General features: G+C 63.5%; 1 protein-coding gene across 1 annotated transcript in view; it reads left to right on the forward strand.

Moving 5' to 3' along the window:
* The first annotated feature begins 958 nt into the window (after nucleotides 1-958).
* Nucleotides 959-1278, forward strand: part of LOC104279627 (alpha-(1,3)-fucosyltransferase 7-like) — a 1051-nt gene continuing 731 nt past the window's right edge. Inside the window, 1 exon segment of the mRNA XM_009876965.1 lies at nucleotides 959-1278. This exon segment is cut by the window's right edge and continues 1 nt beyond it. Within this exon segment, the coding sequence (XP_009875267.1) occupies nucleotides 959-1278 (320 nt within the window).

The raw sequence follows: 1278 nt of genomic DNA on the forward strand, positions 1-1278 counted from the left end.
CCTCGTGCCTGTGGGCTGAACCCCGCCAGCAGCAGCCCCAAAGGGCTCCCTGCCCGGCCTGCGGGGCACTAGCCGGCTGTGACACCCCAAAAATAAAATGCGGGTGTTCAGGGCACCAAGACTGCAAGCTGCCAGTCTGCTGGGACTCCCTGCGCCCTCAGTGGCTGAGGAGAGCCCCCCAAACCCAAGGGAGGCCCCTGCACCTGGGGACACCCCCATCATCTCTGCGGGAGGTTGCACTTCTCAGGCAGGACACTCCAGTCCGGCCCTGAGTAGGGTTTTGTCCTTCCCAGTGCCTCCCAGGGACACCCCAGATCGCAGCTGGGGGCTATTGAGGCAGGACCCAGGGTGTCCCCCCTTTGGTACGTGGTCCCATTCTGCAAACTTCCCCCCCCCGGCACCTTTCTGCCAAGGACAAGGCTGTCTTCCTTTCAGGCTTTACCTGCCCCAGGCAAAGCAAGAATTATAGAATCATGGGATCACAAAATGTTAGGAGTGGGAAGGGATCCCTAGAGATCATCCAGTCCTACCCCCTGCCAAGGGTGGAGTGGGACCACAGCCATTTGTCAGGTGGGGAAAAAAAAAAAAGTGCCAAGGACCGCATCCCTCCCGCATGCACCAGGGAGCGGTGCCGGGCGGTCAGGGCCAGGGAGGCAGGCACCTCCCTTTGGCAGCATCCCTTCTTGCTGTGGAGCTGGGGGCACCAGGGACCCTGGGAGTGGGACACAAAAGCCCCTGTGGAGGGACGCGGGGTGTACGTGGGACCCTGTTGGTGGTGGGGGAACAGAGGAACTGGGGCCCAGGTTTCATGGAGAAGTTCGTTCTTGATCCCCTCTGGCCCCAGCGTCTCCCCAGCAGCCCTCGCCCACAGCAAGCTGAGCTGACAGCCCTTGGTGGCCTCTCCTCTCTCCCAGGTGTCAGTTCAGTCACCCGAGAAGGTGACAGCCAGCCTGGCAACATGCCCCGGGCATTGCTGCTGCCACGGCCACCATGGGGCCGGCCCAGCGTGAAGGTGGTGGTCACCGCCGGGGTGTTTGTAACCTTCCTCTGGAACCTGAGGTGCTTCCTCAACCCCTCCGAGGTCTCCAGAGAAGCACCCAAGCACATCGAGCCGCTGGTGGTCCTGGTGTGGGAATGGCCCTCGAAGCAGGTCCCCAACATCAGCAGGGACATCTGCAGCGAGCTGTACGGCATCGCGGGCTGCCGGCTCACCATGGAGCGACAGCTCCTGGGCCGGGCGCACGTGGGCGCGTTCCCCCCCAGCAGGCTCCCGCCCGG

The sequence above is a fragment of the Apaloderma vittatum genome, unplaced genomic scaffold, assembly GCF_000703405.1.
Source record: "Apaloderma vittatum isolate BGI_N311 unplaced genomic scaffold, ASM70340v1 scaffold35079, whole genome shotgun sequence".
In the NCBI taxonomy this organism is placed as follows: Eukaryota; Metazoa; Chordata; class Aves; order Trogoniformes; family Trogonidae; genus Apaloderma; species Apaloderma vittatum.